Genomic DNA, 21,243 nt, shown 5'->3' on the forward strand with positions numbered 1-21,243 from the left:
GTTTTGCTGAATTTTCCGATCACCAATAATTACAAATCGCCCCATTTGAAGCAGTTCACCAAGTCTAAAACTGTTAGCTACTAAATCGCTGTTCGTTCTATTATAGATAAAGGTTTAAGAGCAAACCAAATACAGACATGACTTAGACCATAGTCTTATTACGCGCCACCCAGTGAATAATGGAAAGCAATCAGAATGTCGCTAATAAAACTTTAACTTCTAGAATTACTATGATGATGGCCCCACCTCATTCCCACACAAAGGTGTTATCTCAACGATTTATCTAGAAGGCAAATTAATATAATTAAACGTTATCGGTCTGCAAGATATTTTGAAACAGATCCCCCTGCAGATTTAACATATTTGTCATAAAAAATTGTATGGTACCGAAAATACCGGTACTGACTTTTGTTCAGTACCGGTATTACGGTACCAAAAACTCTGGTCTGTATTCCCGGGATTTTCGGTACCGGTACTACCGGTACCACAACCCTAGTTTGGATAGAACACTGCAAAAAAAAGCATGGTAATTTTTATTATATCAAGGGTTAAATGAAAATTAATGCACCATATGAATGTGGTAGAACATGCATATATATTAAAATGAAAATTATTTATGGTATGTTCTACATTTTCAAGGTTCTGGTACATTCAACAAAAAATTTCAATTAGAATAGTCAAATGTACTATGTGCGTTTCTGCAAAAAATATAGTATTTCTAACTATAAATAGTAAATCATGTAAACCAAAATTTACTACAGTATGGTTGTAATCACTATAGCTAGAACGTAATGAGATCTGGTACTTTTCACAATAAAAATATTTATTTTAAGAGGCATTTGTGGTTTGGTGTAACCCCTTGATTGTTCTATAGTTTATGGAATTTCTCAATTTATTTAAAAGAAATTTAGAATCTTCATATTACAACTGATTTTTATTACGAAATTTAAAAATCCAATTCAAATACAGAAACCACCTAATTAAACCCATCCGGAATTTGATTCCGAATTCTGTCTGGTTTTTGCTACAATTCCGGCTCAAACGGCATCGAGTTGATTGATGATGTAGATGTATGTCTTACAAATATCATCATAACCTACAATTCATTACTTGCGAAAAACACTAGAATGGTCTCCAAAACTTTTAAATGTAAAGGCGTTTTTTGCCCCTGGATCAATTTCGATTTGTGGACACAGATTAAAATCAAAAGTAATTATCTGAAACGAGTAAAAAATAACCCCAATGACGAAAACCTCAAAGCTCTTCTGCAACACATAACTAAAAAAGTTAATGTAATGAAAAAGCGGTGCAAAAAGGCCTACTTTGAAAACCTTCTATCCAACACAACTCATTCAAAACTTTGGAAAAATATTAATACCATTTTTGGTCGTTCAAAGTCGGATGTTCCCATCAGCCTAATTTCCAATGATATCAGAGTCACTGAGACTAAAGAAGTATGTAATGTTTTCAACGAATATTTCTCTAGTATTGGCAAAAATTTGTCTGACAATATTCCCACGAGTCCCAACTCAAATCCTATTACAAATATACAACACGTCCAAGAAACAATCTTCTTGCGTCCTGCAACCATAAACGAAGTGATCCTTTTGATTAAAGGCCTCGAAAAAAATAACAGTTGTGGTCCTGATAAGATCCCCGCTAGTGTTCTCAAGAGTAACTGTACCACTTTTGCAAATATCCTAACCAAAGCTTTTAATTTAATAATTCAAACCGGCAGGTACCCGGACTGTTTAAAAATAGCCCGAGTAATTCCAATTTTCAAAGCTGGTGATCCAAACGAACCTTCCAACTATAGACCAATTTCAACATTGTGCGTTTTCAATAAAATTCTTGAGAAATTGCTCATCACTCGACTACTCGAGTTTTTGAACAAACACAACATAATTTACAACTACCAGTATGGGTTCAGACAGGGCTGCAGCACTTTAATTGCAATGACCGAACTAATTGACTCCATCATTAGTCAAATTGATAGCAAAAGAATTGTTGGTGCCCTTTTTCTGGACCTAAAAAAAGCATTCGATACTCTGGATCACTCAATCCTGCTTAAGAAGTTAGAATGCTATGGTATCAGGGGATTAGGAAATCATACTCGTGTAGCTCTTATAGACCAATAGAAATAGGAGTGCCCCAAGGCAGTAATATTGGGCCACTGTTATTTTTATTGTATATCAATGACCTAGGTAGACTCGGGTTAAAAGGTACTCCTCGTCTATTCGCGGATGACACCGCGTTGTTCTACCCGAACAACAACTGCCTGGATATTGTACGCGACATTGAATCGGATTTAAAAACACTAACGACGTATTTCAACGAAAACCTTCTTTCCTTGAACCTATCAAAAACTAAATATATGCTGTTTCGTTCATCTAGAAGAGCTATAGGCGTGCATCCAGACCCAAGAATGGGACAGTCTGTAATTCAGGAAACTAACTGCTTCAAATATTTAGGACTTCACTTAGACCCCACACTCTCCTGGATTGAGCATATAACATCTATAGAGAGAAAAGTTGCATCGTTATGTGGGGCTATGCGTAAAGTATGCTCTTGTTCCCCAGCATGTACTTCTAAAATTTTATTATGCGCACATCCACTCATTGCTGAACTACCTTGTATCTGTGTGGGGCCGTGCCAGTATTTCGAATCTGAAAAAGCTACAAACGCTTCAAAACAGATGTCTTAAAATTATTTATAAAAAACCATTTATGTATCCTACTATTTTGTTATACAATAATAATGCCCATAACATTTTACCTTTGCTTGGGTTGACTAACTACCAAACAATAATGTACATCCACAATGCTTTGCATAATACTATTGCTCATAATAATCTAGAATTTACGACAGGAATTCGAGCTCACAGCACCAGACAAGCCAATCATTTATTATACTCCAGAGTATCCACGAACCTTGGTCAAAGACGCATTTCTTTCATCGGACCTAAGTTATTCAACCAGCTTCCTACGGATTTAAAGCAAATAACATGTCGCACTCGTTTCCAAGCAAAATTGAAACTAATTTTAAAAAATAAAATAGGAGAATTTTTAATATAAACTTCGTTCACCACCAATCGAGCTTATTCCTTTAGCTGTAATTGGTTAACATTTTTTTAAATAAAAACAATTGATAAATGCATTTTTTCAAGCAATAAGTAATAAATAAATTTAAATTATTATGAGCTTCCTGCAAAGCTACGATGGGACCCTTAAAAGGATTCTTTTCCGCTGGGTACTCGCCGTAGCTTCTTGTCAAATTTTGTGTTTTGTCGGTCTCGTATTGTTTTTTTTGTTCTCAGCGTTTCCGCGATTCGTAACTTTGTTTTGTTGTGCTGACCTTTTTTTGTACGCTGAGAACTGATGTGTCCACTACCAGGGGGCTCCGTTTGTGAGCTTTTTAGTGTGGGGGTAAGAGGCGGGCTATAAAAAAAAAAATGCAAAAACTGATACTTATCGATTCGAATAAAATTTCGTTTGGTTTTACTGAACAAACGTGTCATACTCAAATCATATAAACTACCGCTTGAGCATCTGAATTGGTTTTTGCATTTGTGCTAGAGTATCCTCAGAATTCGACGTCAACATTTCATAAGGCATTATATACAATATGCTCATGTTGAGAAAATGGCTTTTGAAAAATTACCTCGTACTTTATATTCCCATTTATGAACAGGAGCTTGATTTAAGTACCAAACAACTCAATGCCGTGTTGAATTAACCATTTTTTCCGACTAATATAACAGTTTTATTAAAACAATTGTATTTTGAATGTTTTTTGTAGATAAATGCTTTGGTCCCTTTTGAAACATCGCACTGGTTTTGTGCCCTCTCCCATAATCCCTTTTCGGCGAGACGTTAGCTTATAGTGCGTGCGGGTGAGCCCTTTTGTTTACAGCAAATGATTATGTGACGTTTATTTTGATCCCTTTCTTGGTGTTGCGATATTTTTGTTCCCTTTTCAAGTATAGTCTTTTTCATTAAGAAAAGGGCCCATAAACAAATTTTTCCGTTTTGTTGTTTGGTGTTTATGAGCCGTTAATTTTTGAGGGGAAGTGAAAGGGAACATAAGCAAAACAAGTTATTTTGCTTATGTGCCTTTTCGATAATCCATTATTTCCCCAACAGCCAGGTTTCAGAATCGGCTTATTTAAGGTATGTATAAAGCTTTGTTAGTGTCCATTTGAAGTAAGTATTAACCGGAATTGTTTACGTTTTGTTTATCGGCCCTTTTGAAATGTTCTCGTCGAATTCCGAACCGGTTTAACCGGCTTGATTTATACTTCAAACTTGAGTGTATATACATCAGCAACTTATTGAATTGCGCGTAGCGTGTAGCTTCTGCCAGAGCCAGAGATGCCAGATTTGCAGACAAGTCTGCAAATTGGCAGACTTTTAATTTAAGCTGCAGATTTTTTCGATGACGCAGATATTTGCAGATTTTTTAGTTTGGTTGCAGATATTTGCAGATTTCTTAGTTTGGTTGCAGATATTTGCAGATTTTTGAATATAAAGGCTTTTGGTTACACTAGCTTTCCTGACATTTTTTGTTCTTCCCAGACTTTTAAAATTATTATCGCAGACATTTGAAAAAAGTACCTGGCATCTCTGGCCCAGAGCTCCCGCCCCGGTGCAAAGTTGATAATGCAAAAAGTGCATTTTTGTTTACGAACGACCATAATTTTTCTATGCATTGACTTATCCAGCTGTGTTGGTATTGTGCCGTTCTGACGTTTGAATTGGGAGGAAAACAAATCGTTTACACGGTGAAATGGGAGGAAAACAAACCGCTTCTGGGCTTAAGGGGTAGGCGGTAGTATAAAAATGCGAGATCTCAGTGTGCGTATTTTAAACGTCAGATATCTCAATTATATTATGCAACTTCATTCCTCGTTCTTACAGGTGATTAACCTCTATTAGCTCGACGTATTTATTGTAGTGGAAACCTGAGATGGAAACAGTATGTTATGTTTGTTGTTTTTAGTTGTGACTCAGAACATAATGTATTTACAGGAAAGCGTATGTGTAATGTGTTTTACAAAAAGTATTTCTTTAATCTAATGTATTTTTGATCTTCTATTTTGTACAAGTGTATTGGTGGTCCATAACACTCATCAATTCAAGAGTGCTGATTCAAATGGTCCTTAGTGACAAATGTAAACAAACTGAGTTATTTGCAGCGCAGCATGTGATTACAACATAGCTAATACTATGTTCACATTAGCGCTGATATCACGTGATATACCGAGATGATATGGATATCACGTCAAAGTGTTCACATTTATGCGAGATGATATTGTTTGACATTTGAATTGACAACTAGATTGTCATCCATGTCATACTGAACTACATTCTTAAAATTGTAAAAATGAGGCATCAAACGGAAGGAATAATTGCATCGAACATTTTATTGAATGCTGATATAATTAATACTGTGAATAAAGTGCTTTTGTGCGTGTTACATGTAAACGAATACGACAAAGTGTTTACTGAGTATCTTGATGCAATGGCGTGTTGTTGAATTAAATGCGAGATTCCCATGGGATACGAAAAATATGGACAAGAGCCCACAAAAGGTTTTGTGTTTACTACATGTTTGTATTATGTTGTTCATTTTCAGAAAAGAGCTAGCAAATTTTGGGAAGAAGATGTATAAAACAATGGGAATCCTTTCCGGCCACCGTCAAATACTGACGTGTAGAACGTAAATAACGTTCTTGTCGTAGATTTAGGCGATTGAAAATTTTGAGGGCAACAATGTCCAGGCCATGGTATTCAATCAAGCACAGTTCGTCCGCGGTACTCCCAGACATCAAGCTGTTCGGTCGCTGGATACCCACATTTCGGACATTTCCGTATCGGATTATATCGCAGTGAAGGAGAAGCACACCAAGAATCACGTCAAAAAACTGGAAGCTGTCCGAGTCGAAATAATGCATCTGCTAACCGAGGAAAATCCGTTGCAAATTGCGGTGCAGTCCATAATCAACTTGGGATCACGTAAATATTCGACCCGTATTGGTCGTGCCGGTACTGCGCGTCGTCAGGCCGTTAATGTTTCCACACTGCGTTGCGTGAACCAGGCTATCTGGCTGCTGTGCACCGGTGCTCGTGAGGCTGCATTCCGCAAAATCTAGACTATTGCCGAATGCTTGGCTGATGAGTTGAATAATGCTGCTGAGGGTTCGTCCAACTGATACCAAATCACGAAGAAGAACGAACTGGATCTTATCGCCAAGTCTAACCGATAAACCGTTACGGCAAGGCACATGTGTGACAGCCGGGCGATTCTTCCGATATTCTCGTCGTTTTACGACCTGTTTCTGCTCGCGTAAATTTAATAACCCTCAAAATTAACAATATTCACAACAATGGTTCTGTTGTGCGCTAAAATGTGAATAAAAAACGCAATCCTTTTAGAAGTTTTAAACTTTTGAATATACGAATATTAAAAAAATACGATTTAGGATTTTTGTCACTAAGTACCCCAGTAACCATAAGCGTTAAGTCCCTCACTCGAACATATGCGGTAAAACCTAGACAGCAAAAGCTGCACACTTGCCGTGAGGGACAAGGCAAGGTACCTTTGTTCGAGACTTGCTAAAGTTAATTTTCAAAAAACATTATTCATATCGTGTTAGAACGATATATCATTGTAAATATCAAATAACCGTGGAAAATCACAAGAATTGATCCATATAAGATATTAGCATTTTATTGTATTGAAGGTTGGCCTCTATGGCAGCGAACTTTGTGCACTATTGTTCAAATCCAATACAATTTTGAATTTAACCCTTGGCTACACCAATACACTGGGTTCGGCTAACCCAATGGCGCTACCTAAAAGAAAAGCCTGTTGTTCTTTTTACTCTTCTTAATTTTCTCGACTAGGCCCTGTATCAAATCTAAAGACAAAAGGCGTTGATAGTTGTCAGATTCCATTTGTGTGTTTTTAACAATTGCTGAAAATAATTGTAGCTCAAAGATCGCACCTCAACCAAGAAATTACAATGCTTGCTGCATTAAAGTTTAATTTTTATTCATTCCTCACTTAACAATACACGATATATCGTCGTTCAGGACTTTTATTCCATTTGCATTAAATGATTTGTATGAAAAGTAGCAACACTGTTTTCCATCCCGTTTGTAAATATTATGAACGATCAATCGGAAACTGGTTCAATATTAGTCTAGTTCGCGGGTTTGGATCACTAATGATCAATTAAAGCAGCTTTTACCACATTGGCCACCTATGACGGCTAGCTATGCAGAGATGCCTTGACGAGTACCGCTTCCCCGATAGATGGGAAAGGCAGAAATTGGTGTTGTTGCCGAAGCCCGGGAAGCCGCCAGGCGACCCATCGGCGTACAGACCAATCTGTCTGATCGGCACGACTGGCAAATAGCTTGAGAGGATCATCCTCAACAGGCTAACCCCGTACGCAGAAGGTACGTACGGCCTGTCAAGCAACCAGTTTGGCTTTCGGAAGGGTAAGTCCACGGTGGACGCTATCAACTCAGTGATAAAGACTGCCGAGATAGCGATCCAACGAAAAAGGCGAGGCATTCGATACTGTGCGTTAGTGACACTTGACGTGCAGAACGCATTCAACAGCGCAAGCTGGGATGCCATCGCGCTCTCGTTACACCGGCTTAGCCAACCGGTGGGTCTGTACCGGATCCTGGAAAGCTACTTTCAGAGCCGCGTACCGCTATACGAAACCGATGCCGGTCAGAAAAGGGTTCCGATTACCGCCGGAGTCCCGCAGGGCTCGATCCTAGGCCCGGTGCTTTGGAACCTCATGTATGACGGGGTTCTAAGACTGAAGTTGCCTCCTGAGGTCAAGATCGTCGGCTTTGCCGATGACGTAACCTTGGAGGTCTATGGGGAGTCAATCCCCGAGGTAGAACTAACTGCAGAACACGCGATCAACACGGTGGAGGAATGGATGAGCGCGAGAGGCCTGGAGCTCGCTCAGCATAAGACGGAGGTAGTTATCGTCAACAACCGCCAGTTGGCACAACATGCAGTTATCCATGTGGGAGAAGTCGTGATCACCTCACAGCGGAGTCTGAAATCTCTCGGAGTCATTATAGACGACAAGCTGACCTTCGGCAGCCACGTCGACTATACATGCAAGAGAGCATCGACTGCTGTTGCGGCACTATCGAGGATGATGTCCAACAGCTCAAAGGCGTGCGCCAGTAGACGTAGGTTACTAGCAGGCGTTGCCGTATCTATCCTCAGGTACGGCGGCCCGTCATGGTCAAGAGCACTGAGGGTAACCAGTTGCCTACGAAAATTGGAGAGCACCTACTGCGTGATGTGCCTCAGAGTGATATCTGCCTACCTCATGATATCACACGATGCATCCTGCGTGATAGCGAGCATGATGCCAGTCGGGCTGGTCATCCGGGAAGATGAGTAGTGCTTCGAGCTACGTGGAAATAGAGGAGTCCGCGAGCGCACCAGGGTGACCTCGGTCGCCAGATGGCAGTGTGAGTGGGATAACTCCTCGAAAGGTAGGTAGACCCACCGGTTGATACCTAGCATATCGAGCTGGGTGGGAAGACCCCATGGGGAAGTTCATTTCCATCTGACACAATTCATGTCAGGCCATGGCTGTTTCCGACAGTACCTCCACAGGTTCGGGCACGCGGAGGTGCCCGCCTGCCCGGACTGCCCAGGTGTAGATGAAACTGCCGAACACATACTGTTCGTATGTCCTCGTTTCGACGTCGAAAGAAGAGCAATGCTTGACGTCTGCGGCTGGGACACAATCCCTGATACCTTTATTCAGCAGATGTGTCAATCGGTGGAGAAGTGGAACGCAGTCTCGACTGCAACCACCCAGATTGCCTGTAGGCTACAGGGAATTTGACGCACCGAGCAACAGACGACGGGCACGACTAACTAGCGATTGGTTAGTTGGAGCGAAATTAGGCCGAGTGCAGAAAAGTGAGTGAATGGTCTGTTCATGCTGAGGTAGGTTTGGCACAGCGACAGGCAACCGCGTAAGGGGTAAACCCAGCCACCCCGAAGCAAGGCAGCAGAGCGAGTGTATAGGCGTATATGTGGACTGCCTCATGCCAAGATGGGAGGGTCGTAGCGTAGTATGTTGGGACTTAGCTATCGATGCCTCGTGGCGTGGCAGAGGAGCGAAAGGGTGAGCATCCAAGTCAGCCTCACACGGTATGGGTGAGGCGAGCACAAAAGTAAGTCTAGCAAGGAATGAGTAAGGTGAGCACACAAGTCAGCCTCGCAAGGAACGAAAAAGGCGAGCACAAAAGTCAGCCTCATGTGAAGTGTTAGAGAGTGAATCAAGGTGCGATAGAGAGAGCAGCCAAGTAAACCTCATACAGGACGTATCAACTCGTGAGCGAATGAGTACATCAAGTACAGCCATCCCCCCAGAAGTAATACCGAGAGGTAGTCCCTGGGGGGAACAATGGCGAAGCCCAATGGAGTTTAGTCGGTATTAATGGCTGCGTCACCATTAGAGCCCGACACACCCCCAGTACACCCCGTGTGGTAGCTTGGCATCTACTAATAGCACGTGTATTGGGCTAGTACGTAAATGGATTCTCCATTGTATAAAAGAAGAAAAAAGAAATCATTGCTTTATTAGACATCTTCATTATTATTATTGCCATTGTTGGTTCCGTACCATTCTAAGACAGTACGGGTGTGGTGAAAGACGTCAAATTCTACTGAAACATTTTCGGGTTATTTCGAGACTTCAAAAAGAGCAGAAGTCACTTTTGGGGACATGTCCGTTGACGGTCTCATATGTGATCATGGTGTATCATTTTACGACAACCGCAGATCGTATACCAAAAAAGATTTTTTGTGAAATTTTGACAGCTTCTTCATCGACTTCCTGCCCAGCATCCTTGTGCGAGTTTTAACACTATGTGCTGCTTGTCGCTCCGGTTGGTTGCCTTAAGAAATGTGTATATTTTGTAATGTTTCAATGCCTTAGTAAAAAACTTGAATCGAAATGTTGGATCAACGTTTGAATTGGTTTAATACCATCTTGTCCTTGCAGTGTCACTACCAACGACTAATGCTTTTTGGATATCTTATCGAAATGTACAATTCCAAACTTCTACCGATCCAATTTTGAACACACAGTTGCAAACAATTCAGATCTACTAGTTTATGCATGACTTTGTATTCACTTAATTGCGGGGCCCTTAAAATCCCGGGGTTCTGGCCTAGTATAGCGTGCCCATGTGTACAGACGGTACTTATAGATCGAATAACATAAATTCATTATTCCAAAAAAAAAAAAAAATAGTATATCCCTCTCGACTCTGATCAATACTATAATTCTTTACCATCGTGGACCAGGAAAAATTACATGTTATGAAATTTTAGGTCTTGTACTTCGTCAATAATAGGTCCTCCTCATAATATAGATAATCGCGGTACTATGCTGACCAATTACATGTTGGGTAATGTGAAGTTTCGGATTTATAAGGGTCCAGTCAGTGTCCTAATTAATATGTATGTATATTTCATGCTAGCTTTATTATAAAGTAAGCGTATTTTGTTGCTGATCAAAGGCTAATTTGTGCTCTATGCAACTAAGCAAATGTCTGTCGCAGCACTCATTTTTGCTAATTAACTGTACATAATACCACAAAGTTTAAAAATAAACTCGTGCTTCGGGAAGTATAAAAGTCGTACTTTCATTTTGATTAATATTCTCGTATGTACAAACGTACTTCTGAGGAAGGGTAACATCAGTGACAACCGACAACCACGCTGGAAGCGACGACCACCACTATTATTATCTTTTTCCCTAGATTGTCTACCAGAATTCTTAACAGCGTCAAGGCAGTCAGTATAGTCATGTCAAATCAATCAAAACCTGAAAATTTTTCGGGATGAAAGTGCAGTATTTTTTGTATACTTCCATAATCATCGGGCTAATTGTCCTACTCACGATCGAGCCAGATACGTAAAAAGTACATGTTTAGCTTGCGGGCAGCCAATGGAGCACACGGTGACCTAGAAGAATAGATTTCTGCACCGGGGATTGCTTATAAGTTCAGGACGATTCTGTCATCCTTATCACCAGTACTGAAACCGAAAATGCTTCATAGTGCAAAAAAAAATCATAAAAATCTTCCTTTGACTTTGTAGTACATGTTGTTGATTTGTTTATTTGCTAAAACCAGGTCAACGCTTGCCGCGACCAAAATCATTTTCAAAATGACATTTAAAATGAGTGACTGAATGAGTTCCATGCCGTTATCCGTGTTGCTAGTCACTACTTTTCACAATTTGACTTGATTTCGTTCATAATATCCCGGATATCACGGAAGAATGATGATATAAAATGACATTTCGTTGTATTGGATATCAAGTGATATGGTACGTAATATCACCGGATATCACGAAAATCCGCATATCACTTGATATCAGTGCTAATGTGAACATAGTATAACGAATACCGAAAACCAGGATTCATTATACCCAGTATTTATCAAAATAACAAGCATTATATAAAAAGTCGCAAAGTTTTCATGATCATATTTTGAAATTTTACACTTGAGACCTTTTAAATTGAAAGGACCTATGTGTGAAACATTTCAAAACCTCTGCTGCTGTTCATAGGCGCCATGCAAAAACGACGCATGATTCATTTTATTCTATGTTTTTCAAACTGCACATAGGTACCTAGTAAAAACGTCCTAAGCATCAAAATAAAAGAAATTATTTTCTTCTGTTTATGCGACTTATTTTCAAAGTTGAATTTAGAAAGTATAATAAATTAAATGATAATTGGAAAGCTTAGTTATTCTAAAGTAACATGCCATTCGTTGGTTTTAACCACTTCCAGCCAATGGTTTGTTAATATAAACTAAAGTTTTCCGCAATTTTTTTCTGCAAGACTTCTGTTAAATCCAGTGCAACTATTTACAAGAGTAATGAAGAACATTCGTATTCCGGTGCTCATTTTGTCGAAAACTTTGAAGATATTCAATATTCGTCGTAAGAGGTACCTTTGCTGAAAAAAGCCTTATGTGCAGCGTCTTAGGCCCGAAAAAAAGACCTATGTGAAAGGTCCTATAATTTTCAAAAGGACGCATCATTTTAAAGCGCTTAAAAACTACATTAGCACGAAACATTTCATGTTTTTAGTATTATTTACCTAAAGAGCATAGTCCATAGACTATATTGGCATAATTGTTTCATCAAAACACATATTTGTTCTCTAATAGGGATTTGTTTTAGCTCCATGAAACTTCAGCCTTGTTTTTCTCAGTTCGAGCTCAATGTCACTTAGGACCTTTTGAATAAGTACTCTTGAATTATTAATGAATAACTAGAAGTGGGTCCGACAACTTTAAAAGCCGCGAAATGCGAGCAATATTCAGATACTTGCCATACCTGGCATGCGGCGTATAATACATGGTGTTGTATAAGTATATCTTTAATCTCAAATAATTGCACGTCGCTTATATTGATATTTGATTTTGTTAGGAAATATCCACTTCTGTATTCGGTACCTTTATACGATACAATATTGGATGCATGGAAACTTGCAGTCAATAAAGTGCTATTCATTGCTATTAACGAGAAATATGGCATATTAACGAGTTGCACTTTGGCTGCAGTTTTGTACTTAAAATCTTGTTGAAAAAAGACAGAGTTATTTACTGCCGTTCTACGCATAATTGTCCCATGTTGCTTTTTGGTCATTTTCACTTTTTTTAACCAAACAGTACTTTTTGATGTATATTTTCAGAAAACACATCCAAATCATAAAGTTTGTTCGAAGACTTCGTGAAAAAATACCAAGTCTGTTTGTCCCATTGTTGATATTCTACGCATAATTGTCCCACTAACAAAAATCCCAAAAAAGTGCGCAATAAAAAAATAATTACGTAGCGTTTAGTTAAGAAGTACATTACGCTAGATGTCGGGCACTGAAAAAATTGATGGAAAAATACAGGATCATTAAAAATGGCAGTGGCAATATTAATCACAGCAGTGAGAACAATCCTGTAAAGCTCTTCATAACTATCGTCGCTTGCATAACATGGCGAACGCATTGAGGATAATGAGCCTATTTTCGCAATGTTTCTATTATCACGCTACCCATTTGAAGCCGTTGGTTAGTGCAGCGTTTGCTATCTTTGTTCAACAAATTGGATCAAATGGTAAGGCGACAATTGGAGCACTCGATTGGAACTTTAGTTGCGATCAAACACTAGCATTTCATCGTTTTTAGGCCATTTGTGTTATTAGATTGGTTCTTAAGAACGAAGCAAGGTTGTGAATGCCAAATTAATGCACTCCATCGAGTGTAGGCAGAGTAATTAATGATCTTGTGAGGTACCCTTCTAAATAGTGTAAAAATAGGTACTTTACCCTATGTCCAATTTTGATAAAGCAACAAATCTCCTGAGTAACAGAAAAACTCACGACATACACTTTTGTAAAAAAATGAGTTATGAGCATCATTTACAAAGATCGTTATGGGACTGATATGCGTAGAACTTTCCGGTTTCCGCTCGATTTCTCGGCATAACAGTCCCACTTAACATTTTTCTTAAAAACTAACGTTAATTGAATCTCTATAATAAAAAACTGGACTGATTATAATGAAAACGATTGCCATGAACGTAATTTTGGACAATAAAGCTTTATTTGTTACACCGTATCCCTCCAGATACAATTTTCATCTTCAATCGCGTTTTTCTCAGTTGCCAGTTTTGCAACATGGGACAATTGGGCGTAGAACGGCAGTTTAGATCTTGGGAAAAAATCAGGTTAGCTTTAATACAGAGCGTCAGGCATATATTACGCCTGGATGTAATGTTTCTGCAGTATTTTTTAAATGTTTGATGGAAAGCTTCAAAGCGAAAACTTGAAGTATAACGCGGTGGTCCTACTTTTTTTTATGGTACTTGCATAATGCATGATATTTCGGTTTCAGTTTTTCGTTGAATAGCTCTTTGTATAGTGTGTGATGATATGTTATTTGTTTTTCTAAAGTCTGTAATAGCTCATCATCATATCTTGGAAGTAATATCAAATCAGCTAGTTCGACCAGGGATAACACAAAATTTCAAATTTTATCCTTTTCAGGAATTATGTTTCCAAAAATTAAAGGAAAAAAATGTAAAAAATGCATCATTTCTCTTGCAGTCATTTTAAATGATGATGTTTTGATATGATCTCTAGTAATTGTCCTGAACAAATTCCTTCTTTCAGTGTCGCCGTATGGAAACATTTGTATTCGATAGTTAATAGTATGTAATAATAGTGCTAAATCGTAATGACAAATACCATGCGAATAGAGATCATGCATAGGATCGACTATTGTAGATTCGCCTACATGGAAATATTGAAGTCGATTAAATCCCGAATATTCCTTTATGCCCGATTCTGTAAAATGTTTTACTACATCTACATTGTAATTATGCTTGGATCTATTCAAACTTGGATCAAGTTCAACCTGAACTTGAGCGTCATATTTTCTTAGCCTGCAAAATCTGCAATAAAACATAGAACTGAATGATGATGCATAACCCATGATAGTGTTAATGCCTAAGTTATCTCCGAGCAACCCCAACAGTATAAAGTGTACATTTATCGTGTCTCCTTTAATTTCAAGTCGTATCCCGTTTTGTTCCAAATCAACTAAAATATCAATTAATTCCCTCAATGCATTCGATGGACCGAGTTCGCCGATATCTTTGGCCTTAACAAAGCCAGCAACAAAAATATTGCATAATTTGGATAAGAATTGAGTAGGAATAATAGGAAAAGAATAATATAACCCACAGACTTTGTGAGTTCCAGAGTGGACACTAATCGCATCGTTCAATTCTGCTTCATCCGAAAAAAGAAAATAAGGAATAACAATCTTATCTTTACACTCTTGTTTTTGATCGATTTCCACAGACTTCCGTTCACAACATTTTTAATACTATTATCACGTTCCAGTATGTGCATGTTGTGAATTGTTTCATGGTAGATGTTACCATTTTCGAAAAACTTCTTGATTTGATATTTAATTGGCATGAGGCAGTCTTTTGAAACGACATTTTTGTTGCTATCCTCAAAGATTATTACTTGTGGTTCTTTACTCATGCCAAGGTGTTTTAATTTACTTTTGAACCTTTGCTCTGTTCCCACAAATTGAAACGGGTTTTATATATCCTGCAACAATTCTTCGTAAACATTGTCCTGCGGTACATAACTTACTTTCTTCAGTGCATCACAAATGGGTCTTACAATTTGTTTAGATATACTTTCCTGCAGTTCGATCACATCTTTTCTAGTCAAATTCTTTTTACTATATAAAGTAAGTGTGAAATCGAAGAATGATTCTTTGAGTTTATTTCTTAAATTCATTATATCACTTTCGTTATGGCCATCAATTTTTTCTATAACGTTTAGTTCCACCCTTGTGTCCTGTTGATCGTAGTGCTGGTAGTGTTCCTGTACTGGTATATGAGCATTTTTAGCGCATGAATCATTGGCGAGTTCGATCGTATCATCAGTTGCATCATTTGTGTTAAATAAATTGGAATGGGTTCCAATAATATGGCGTTTAAAACGGTGCTTATTTTGGAAAGTCATTTTTGGCGTGCAGCTCATGCATTCGTATTTGAAATTTGTAGGTGTTCCATGGAATACAGTTAAATGATGCATATACACTGAAAAAAGCTTATAGTTTCCTTACATAAAAAGCAGTTCATTTTTGGCGCGCTTTTAAAAATGGCAACAGTTGCAGCAATTGACTATTTTTCGACTTTCGGGAATAGTCAATGTCGTAAAAATATCTGCATATGAAACACCAGAACAGTTCGCAACTCTCAGGAAACTCAAAGCTGAGTACAAATTTCAACTTGATAATGACGTCTATGCACCGTAGAAAAGTTGCTAACTTATACTCTAGTATTTGAGTTACCACGTAGAACGAATCCAGCTTCTGTGGATTTCCAATAGCATAAATGCGAGGAGTGAATTGGATATTAGCATTTTCGTGTTCTGTTCGAAGTGCAATCAAAGCCTCGCGATACTCTGCATACGTATCAACAACACAGCAAACATCAATTTGTGCTTGCAATATTGTAGGCAATTTTCTTGTAGCTGTTCTCGACGGTTTAATGATTGCGTGGAAAACTGTGCACAATACGTAATCACGAGTATCTGCAATTATGATGTTTAAAGTATTAGCTGAGGACAGTGAATAACAAATTTTACCTTGGGAGATGGAGTTATTCGATGGATCGGTTAACATATCCAATAGTTCGATGGAATACGCATCTCGTATATTGTTTGTTCGAGCATAATCGGTGAAGTCAGAAGTGAATTTTTCCCAATCGTCGAAGAATGTGTCTGTTTTGTCCTTTCTATACAGGTGATTGAAGTCCATGTCAATCTGAAATCATTATTCAGTATAATAATAGTCTGAATTACATGTTATATGCTTAATTCGAAAAGGTTACCAACAAATATCCGTTCTCATCTGTTATTCTTGGCCAATCACCCAAAACAGTGCGCTTATCTCTTCTTTCATCCTGTAGAATGTTGTTAAGACGTAGCGAAAATGATTCTAACCAGTGTTGGCGAACACTCTCTTCTGGTGCAGTGTTATTACGTAACCAATTCTTAGAAGTTGTCAGTTTTTCAATCTCTGAAAAGAAATATATATTTAATACATTAGGAATTTGGTACTGATGTGTATAGCCAAAACTAGTATATTTGTTACCTGATTCGGGTAGCTCCAGGGATGCAGCCTTTGTAAGCTTAACAAAATTAGCTTTTTCTGGGTGCGTTTCAGAAGCGACTTTTTGTTTCTGTTGTGAAACCGATCATACAGTAATCCTGACGGGTGTTTTTTGTTTGCAGTGATGTCTCTCGGATTATAATAAGTTTCCTTAAATAGAAAATGGGCTTTATAAATCTGAATTATAAGTATTGTTAGGTAATTGTGATATATATTACAGAAATTTCTGGGGGAAACATCGAAGAAATAAGGTTCGTAATTTTGCCATATCCGGGAGCGTGAAATGTAACTGATTGGCTATGTAATAGTCAACCACAGTGTGAGCTAATGCCTTCCTGTTCTCATTATTCAAACACCGGTGCGCGTGATAGTATTTGCAAACAATTTTTCCTTTCTCGTTTCTTGAAAGAATGTCCTCCAGTAAGCTTCTTGTCACGGTAGTAGATAACATTATTTTTTGGATCGCAGATGGAGCCACGTAGCTACTCGGCCCAGCCTCATCGTCCCGGATTGAGGATCCGGCGAACAAAACACTGTTTTTCCATATTATTAGCTTTTGGCAAAGAGCGTGCTTATGTCCTGTCCATTTCGCCACGGAGAAAATGTCACTTAGAGCCTTTTCATCCAGTATTTGGAGGTATTCAAGTGTGATACCATGACCTGAAAATTTTTATTTTTGACATTGGCATGTTCCTTAATAAATAGACCATAGCACAATGACCAAGAACTCACCGATTAGGATAGCGTATATTGCCGGATCCAGTTTCCACGACTCAATAAGATCGCGGAGTTCAGGAATTTCGTCGGAACCTTTAAAATTTTACCCCTTCGTTTTTATGGCATTTCGGAAATTGTTTTTTCGTAATACATTCTTACCTTGGATTAGGCCGTCATCGGCAAGAATATCGTCCACGATTAATTCGACTTTTTCACCGTCCATGGCAAGAGGAAAAATCCGCGGAAAAAAACGATTATTCGCAAAAAAATCTTATGCTTTTAATAACAACGAGCTACCGAGCTTGAACGTGAACGCGCGTCTAATTTTTTCACAAAATGGCGGCACTTAATATCTTTAAATTTATACTACACGGAAATTAAAGCTCTAGTAATTCCTACCGCAACGTTACATTTACAAATACTATATTTGTGATTATTTTGAAAAGCTTTTTTAATTAGTTGAAAATTATAGCCATGGTGATTTTATTTTTACCATATTTGTGTTTGAAATTAGAATTATTGTGATAAGGCATAGTAATGTTTACAAGAAGGGTAGTATTATTTTAACTATAAGTTTTTCTTAGCTTGATCATAAGCTATAGTTAAACGTACCATGTACATCTGTAGATATTCATAGTATTTTTAAATATTTTCTTGCTTTGTTGACAATTTTCTGTAACACATATACTATGTTAGCAAATAGTGATTTTAAGAGCAGGCATGTTAACAGACCTACTGCAACATTATTTTCAGTGAACGGATTGCGGAGAGTTCGGTACCTAATTGTTTTACTGAATTGATTACCGAACGGTTTGCTGTTCAAACCCCAGCAAAATTTTACTGTACCCAGTAATTTAAATTAAGTGTGTACGGGCTTTGACATATTGTGAATAATACTCACGGCAAAGTATCCGTTGGCAATAAAAAAGCATTTTTCATTACTTGTAGTTTATTTTTTTACCCAGAATACGACCTGTATTAATACTCATTATTAGAGTTTTTCATGATGAATATATGTTCCATTAAACATGAGGTACAGTTTATTAGTGATTCCGAATATTTTTATCATTGCCGAAATATTCTTCTCAATCAGTCCTTCCCGGGATAATGCTTGAAATTCAAAATTAGTTGGTAAGACATCTTTTTCGAATGCCTGAATTACATAATAACAAAATTCGGCTCTCGGTCCAGTCTGTGGATTTTGGATATGACCATTTTTGAATTTTCGGTACGGAATTTAAATAAAATTACAACAATGACTTGTATAACATTTCAAGATGAGTTTCTCATTGAAACTAGTATATCGCGGAGCTTAATAATATTTTCCCATTTCAAGCCAGTAAATGCCTGGAGACACTGATAGTGAATAATCACTTGCTGAATCCATTAGAGCAATCCTAGTATTGATCGATAAACAATTAAAAAATGTATCAAATCGTCCACTTCTAGAGCTTTCATTTCAATGAATACGAAGGCTCCGGAGATCATCTTCATATAACCGATTTTTAATTATATGATCCTTACAACACCGATTTCCTTTCCGGATGAACAGACGTTTTTTTAAAAAAACAACTTCACATCTCAAAAGGAACAGTGACTATTTAACGTAAAGACCCGCAAATAAACAAATTAGAACACCTAATCGCATACAATCTATTCGGAAACTAGTTTTTGAACACCGTTTCAGTCATCACCGAAGGACCGATGCCACTTTATTTCTCGAGTATACTTTAATTCAGCACCACCAAAATTGTCGATAGTGGACAATATATTCAAAGAATCTTTGATTGGCCAACAGTGCATATCGAAGTTATTTGATAACGATGTCAAAATAGATTATTAAGCTTCGAAATATTACGATTGTACTGGTTTATATGGGACACTTCTATATGACCAAAACGCAGATGTGAATGAAATTCAATAGCGGTCAATGGGAGTATTGTATCTTTCATTTGAAAGTAAGTTCGTAAATATCGGTCAAGAATTCGTTGAGAAATAGGTGTAATATTAACTTAGGAGCTTGAGAGGATCGAGGATGTTCGATTTACTATTATTCAATAGAATTTATTTGAAAATAAGTTAATCGGTTCAGCCATCTCTGTAAAATAAGACAAGGAAAGACATCAAACGCAAGTGGTCTGTTACGCTGACGGTTCTCTGATGGAGGGACGTTGGTTGTTGCTGGTGTCTACTGTCGTGAAAATGGGATTGGAACAATCTCCTTCACTAGGTAGATACTATACTGTATTCCAAGCAGAAATCTTTGCGATTATGTGCTGGGTACAATCGGCCCTTCAACTGAGTCTGTCCGGCAGAGTTATAAACTTCTGCTCCGATAGTCAGGCTGCAATCAAGGCCCTTAGCTCAGACAAATCCCGTTCCAAGCTAGTGATCGCGTGTCGAACACAAATCTAAGAACTAAGCATTGTCAACACTACCTACCTTGTCTGGGTGCCCGGACATTGCGGTGTCACTGGAAATGAGTGGGCTGACGAATTTGCCAGGGCAGGTTCAGCGATTGACTTCGTTGGTCCTGAGCCAACGCTGCCAATTTCGACAAGTTGGATACGGGAAAAATACGGTCCTGGGCCCAGTTATTTCGAAAAATCTCCTACATTTTTCGAAGCTTAACTGTGTCATGCTAACCAGGGCTTTAACCGGCCACTGCAAACTCAATTATCACATGGCAACTATTCAGCGCGCTGAGTCTTTTTCATGTGATCTTTGTGAATCCGACTACGGAACCTCATATCATCTGATATGCAACTGTCCAGAGGTAGCGCAATTGCGATTTCGAGTTTTAGGCCGTCCTTATATAGACGAAACCATGTTTGGAGGACCGAAACTCAGAGACATACTAAAGTTTCTTATCCAATGTGGTAAAGAGCTTTAGGCTTATTCGCAGGCAAGTTGAACTACTTGTGAGTTTAACTTACCTTTGTGTTAATTTTTGTTTTTGTGCTGTTATTTTACCCAATTCTACTTCTCTACACCTCCTTGTCCTTTCCTTCCGCTCAGGAAATGATGAAAACATACGGCAAGGCACAAATCCCCGACTATATACGGGGAACGTGCCATTTAAGCCAATATATTCTGATTCCTGATTTCTGAAGTTCGTAAAAATAGGTCAAGAATTCGCTTAGAAATTGGTGTAATATTAACTTAGGAGCTTGAGAGGCTCCCCCTGTGCATTTATTTGAAAATAAGTTAATCGGTTCAGCCATCTCTGAAATAAGTGTGAGTTTAAATGACACACGCTTACCTACATATGAAATCTTTATTGGAAAACTGATTTAAAAGCAAAACAATCTGGTTTAAACTGCTTTATCTGTGTAGTGGAATTGGCGGTCTTAAAAGGCCGCCAATTTCGCACGAAAGTGGTCAGCGTATTGAAAAAAATCTGTGTTTTCACCCAAACAAAAATTAATTCCAAGAAAAAGAAGCCTCAAGCTTCCCAAAACACGTACCTGTTATTTTTTCAGTTTTATTTATTAGTTTAAAAGCAGTTTTGATATTTTAATAAATTTTGTTTTAAGGATGTCAACACGTTGCATCTTTTATAAAAAAAAATGAAGAATAATTTTCAGCTGTCAAAAATGATGTTTAAGAATGGCGCTTCCACAAATATGTATGACAGTCAGAAAATCTTATGATTTTCTGAGTAATTGAAGGGGGTCGGAATTATCCCCACAGCCTTAATACCCCCGAATTTAACTAGCTCAATCAGCATTGTTGTCATTATGTAAACTTAT

General features: G+C 38.1%; 2 protein-coding genes across 4 annotated transcripts in view; both read left to right on the forward strand.

Annotated features, from left to right (window-relative positions):
* Nucleotides 1–21,243, forward strand: part of LOC131693126 (RILP-like protein homolog) — a 280,607-nt gene that overhangs the window by 220,684 nt on the left and 38,680 nt on the right. The window contains exon 1 of one of the 3 annotated variants that reach the window (XM_058980698.1): nucleotides 4,824–4,916. The exons of 1 other annotated variant lie outside the window; for it this stretch is intronic. In XM_058980698.1, the coding sequence (XP_058836681.1) occupies nucleotides 4,839–4,916 (78 nt within the window). In that variant the 5' untranslated portion in view covers nucleotides 4,824–4,838. Of the gene's footprint in view, nucleotides 1–4,823; nucleotides 4,917–5,315; nucleotides 5,591–21,243 lie in introns of those variants that run through there. One more of the 3 variants, XM_058980699.1, reaches the window with a different exon arrangement.
* On the forward strand, nucleotides 5,601–7,587 carry LOC131693129 (small ribosomal subunit protein uS7-like). The gene has a single exon (XM_058980704.1). The coding sequence runs from the start codon at nucleotides 5,783–5,785 to the stop codon at nucleotides 6,149–6,151; it is 369 nt and encodes a 122-aa protein (XP_058836687.1). The 5' UTR covers nucleotides 5,601–5,782; the 3' UTR covers nucleotides 6,152–7,587.

Source organism: Topomyia yanbarensis, chromosome 3 (assembly GCF_030247195.1).
Source record: "Topomyia yanbarensis strain Yona2022 chromosome 3, ASM3024719v1, whole genome shotgun sequence".
Taxonomy (NCBI): domain Eukaryota; kingdom Metazoa; phylum Arthropoda; class Insecta; order Diptera; family Culicidae; genus Topomyia; species Topomyia yanbarensis.

Bases quoted from the DNA above. Each gene is read 5' to 3' on its own strand.
- LOC131693129 (XM_058980704.1), top strand. From the start codon at position 5,783: ATGGTATTCAATCAAGCACAGTTCGTCCGCGGTACTCCCAGACATCAA.